Source organism: Gavialis gangeticus, unplaced genomic scaffold, assembly GCF_001723915.1.
Source record: "Gavialis gangeticus isolate Ggan-Ray unplaced genomic scaffold, GavGan_comp1, whole genome shotgun sequence".
NCBI lineage: Eukaryota > Metazoa > Chordata > Crocodylia > Gavialidae > Gavialis > Gavialis gangeticus.
Window position 1 is genome coordinate 199,512,619 of NW_017728992.1, and position 4,132 is coordinate 199,516,750.

At 42.8% G+C, this 4,132-nt stretch overlaps 1 protein-coding gene across 1 annotated transcript in view; it reads right to left on the reverse strand.

The window, feature by feature from the left end:
- The window catches only part of COL22A1 (collagen type XXII alpha 1 chain), a 381,540-nt gene that overhangs the window by 232,802 nt on the left and 144,606 nt on the right, over positions 1-4,132 (reverse strand). The window contains exon 5 of the mRNA XM_019528200.1: positions 1,347-1,458. Within this exon, the coding sequence (XP_019383745.1) occupies positions 1,347-1,458 (112 nt within the window). The remainder of the gene's footprint in view (positions 1-1,346; positions 1,459-4,132) is intronic.

A 4,132-nucleotide genomic window follows, 5' to 3' on the forward strand; every position in this document is an offset into this window, starting at 1 on the left:
AGATGTTCTGAGCAGCAGCTCAGCCAGGTGGTGTTCTTCCGGCTGCCAGCAGCAGACTGATGGCTCAGCCCTGGGGACCTGAGCTAAGATGAAGGCCAGTCAGCCCTCTCCTCCAATCACTTGGTGTTGCTGCAGTCATGTGACCACCTCATCAGGGCTGTCCTACACCTGCCGGCTGCCCTGCTGCCTGCTCTCAGCCCTTAAAGGGGCAGGCACCATAGGTGCTCTGCCACAATGTCATTCTCCCCACTATGAAGGTGCCCTTGTAATAACTATTATCCAGTGATGAAACAACTCACAAGCTACAACTGGTAGGAATGATTGAGAGCTACACATCTTCCATTTATTGCTGTACTACAAAGGAAAAATATATATCCACACTATGTATACTGACCAAAGATTCTTCAGTCTGTTGTATTATTTCCCTATCCCTGAATTTATTATACCTGGGGCTTGATATACATCATGGTTTTTAAACAAACTCTTTTTTAGTATATAATAGAATATAATATTTTTACATTTGTGTGTGTGTGTGTTTGGTCAGTAATGGTGGGGAAAATGATTCCAGGATGCAAGATACCAGGGAATCAGAGAAATGATCACAAGAGCATCTCAAATACTCAATGAGCCAAAAAAGACTCAAGCGAGATCACGAAAATAACTCCTCCTGTCCACAAGAAGGATGAGAGTTAATATTGATTTTTTAATATTAATCCCAAACCATCACAGTGAAATTTAGTGCAAAAATGTTAATGATGACAATTCAATCTATCGCTCCCCAGTCACTCAATAAAATTATGCTCTCACTCTTCTCAAGGCTAATGCTGGCAGAACTTATATGACAACCTGAAGAGAAACCATCTTGATGGGCTGTGACAGAGCTGGCAGCCTCGTGTTATAAAAGGCCAGAAGACTGGAATCCACACTGACAGCAGATTAAGTACTGCTCATTCTTTGAGGAAACTAAATTAGCTGCCTGATAACTACATCCACTGGGACTCAATCTCGTGCCGTTAGCAAGCGTGTACCTTGGGGAGAGAGTCGACAAACCCCCATTTCAGAGGCATTGCCCTTCACCCAGAACTCCTTTTGGGCATTTTCTTTTTTTATAGACCTCCTTAAATCAGATGAGGTACACAGCAGGCTACCAACTCAACCGCAGGTTGGAGGGTTTAGACCCTCAGCTTTAAGGTAGCTTGTGAAAGCATCACTCCAACAGAGCTCAAGGTCGGCATAAAGTGTGCGCTTTTCCCATGATCTACAGGCACTAGAAGGGTTATGGGGTGTCTTAAAGGAACCAAGCAACAGATGGAGAGGCCCACATGAAAACAAGTGTAAAGACTTACTCTGTTTTCTGCACAATGGGGAAGCTTCCAAGCCGGATGTAGGAACTCTGAATTCCATTGTCTTTCAGCCCAAAAATCTCCTTCACGCTGAATAAATCCACCAGGTCAAATCCTGCCCAAAAGGAAAGAGGAAAACCAGGGCAGTGATCAGGTGGTCATTCAAACAGTTGAACAACAGGTCAAACATTCACACTGCAGTTTTATATCCATCTTAAGTCCTAGATGCCACACTTTGGAGAGCTGCCCACTTCCTCCTGGGAGAAGTAGGAGTAAAATTCCACCGTGAGCTCGTCTAAGAAGTGACTTCAAATGAAAACGCACAAGAACATGCACTCGAATTGCAAAGCGTTTCAAGGCTGAGAACAGCATTCCACATGCAATTTTTATTTCTACTTTTATTACTACTTCTTGTCAGAGTGGGGTAAGATTCAACTAATTCACGTAGAAGCACAGGTCAAGATCGTAACTAATCCAGTTAAGGAAAAATCAGCAGCAAAGATAAAAACTTGGGAAAGATTTTACTAGAGGGCAGGTACTTTGAAGGCTTCCTTGTATGATTTTCGCACCACTTTAATTATATCAGCTCCGAAGCAACCCATCATACTTCAACCTGTAACCCCAAGCATAGATGTATTTATAACAATATAAAATTCCTCATACTGTAATGGCTTTTTTTTTTCTAAATTAAATTCACTCTGGGGGACTTTACTAATTTAAATATGCTGGCTTATAAACCATCCTAATTAAATTGGTATAATATCTGCATGCCAAATGACCTCAACCCACCGCTAGCTGTGACAGTGGACAACAAATAGAGCATAAACCTCCAGGATGCCACTCATTGTGAAGACTAAAATAGTCTCCCGACTGCAAGATAAGGCGGTCAATGCTTCCATCTTCTATGAACTTTCCTTGCTGTCAACAGTCTATCCCTCCTGTCCTGTCCACCCTGCTCTCAGCTATTATTGGACATTTAGATGGTTAAATAAGGCAGTTAAGACACTCCAGAGCCTCAGGGCTTCATCTCATAATCACTTGCACGACAACTTTAGCGACAGACCTTCTCACACACTGTCATCAGGCACGATTGTTTCGATAAATTGCCTAAAACAGGCTTCAAGCACATGAAAGCCCCCCACTGGCTACCATATAAACAGGATCTTGACCTGCGCTTATGCTATCTCCACTACCTTCTTTCATCCTACGACACCTATTTTTCATCTAAACCAGACACAGTGGTTTAGTAGAAGGAGCTTGAGTGGTATCTCTCTGGGAAGTGGCTCACACAATTGGTGAGGAAGCCTGTTCATGGGCCACTAAAGATAATCTGTGCAAAGAGTGGGAGGTGGCTATCTGCCAAGGCAGCGACACGGTTCAGCTTCCACCGCCAGTCTTTTCAAACCATGTTGGAAAAGCTCTGCTATGCAGGTAGCCACGAGAGCAATGAAAACTTCCTCCTAAGTCTTTCCATCATTAGCCTAGATGCCAAACATACTTGAATCTTCCTACAACGTCTCAAGCAAACATCCTCATCACCAGGGATTGCTCTAGTTCTCAAACTGTTACAGCTGTCAAACTGCCGCAGTTGATGCAAACAAAAAGTCAGGTTCAATCAATCACTTGATCTCACTGAAATTTCCTAAATCCAACCCCCACGTAGCTCCTTGCAGTAACAAAACAAGCAAAACAAAGCGAGCAGCACCATTCAAAGTCTTTGCAAATGAAGTCTACAGCAATAATGATCGCTTGCAATTTTGTAGCCGGCAGATAAACTGCACTGGAATACTTCCTGTTCGCACTGAAAATTGCTACATTTCAACCGACTATATTTTCTGAGAATTAATAAGCCAGTTGGAACTGTGCTTTGACTGGATCAAGTGCCGTATAATGAAAAAATACTCTGAAAAAAAAGGCAGATCTAATATACTTCTAAGGAACTGCTCATTAAGTAAGCGCAGTACATCCTGTTCATTGTGCAAGACAGGGCACTTGGAAAAAGTAATAAGTGGCCATGGAAGTGCAGACCATCAAAATGTACAATGGGGGGAGTTGAAATAACACTGGAATTGTGCAGCTGCCTTTCCTAACTGGAGAGTGCTCGACTCTGTAAACATAATAATGCTCTTTTAACGCAAGTTTTTGAGTGCACACAATTCTTAGGTTTAGAAAAAAGCAAAGGACAAACTTGAGTTCATTCAACAATGCAGGCATGGGCAAATGCATATTGTACTTGTTTTAGGAGCACAGAAGCAGGCAACGCCTGTTATGATGCACTGGTTATGGGTGCAGAATCCTATAGCAATAGAAGTTAATGAAATCGCCCTAAACGAAGCAGGGTTGCAGATGAAGAGGTTTTGCCACCACTCTATCACTACAGAATCACACAGACATAACAGTCTCATTATTACATCAATATTTTTAGATCCCACTACGACTGTATGATTGCCTATATACTTGTAGCAGTACGGTCCTAGAAGCAGGGAGCATTAAGGCTGGAAGGGACCTCAGGAGGTCATCTAGTCCAACCCCCTGCTCACAACAGGACCATCCTTGCCAATGCTTTGTCCAGCTGGGTCTTAAAAACCCTCTGAGGATGGAGACTCCACAACCTCTCTGGGTATCCTGTTCCAGTGCTTTACTACCCTCCTCATGAGAAGTTTTGGTTTTTTTCCTCTAATATCCATCCCAAACCACCCTTGCTGCAACTTTTTGTATTTCTAATTTACATTCTCATTGACATCCTGTCGCACTTTTAGCTTCTCTCATTCCTTGGAGCCTCAGAACAG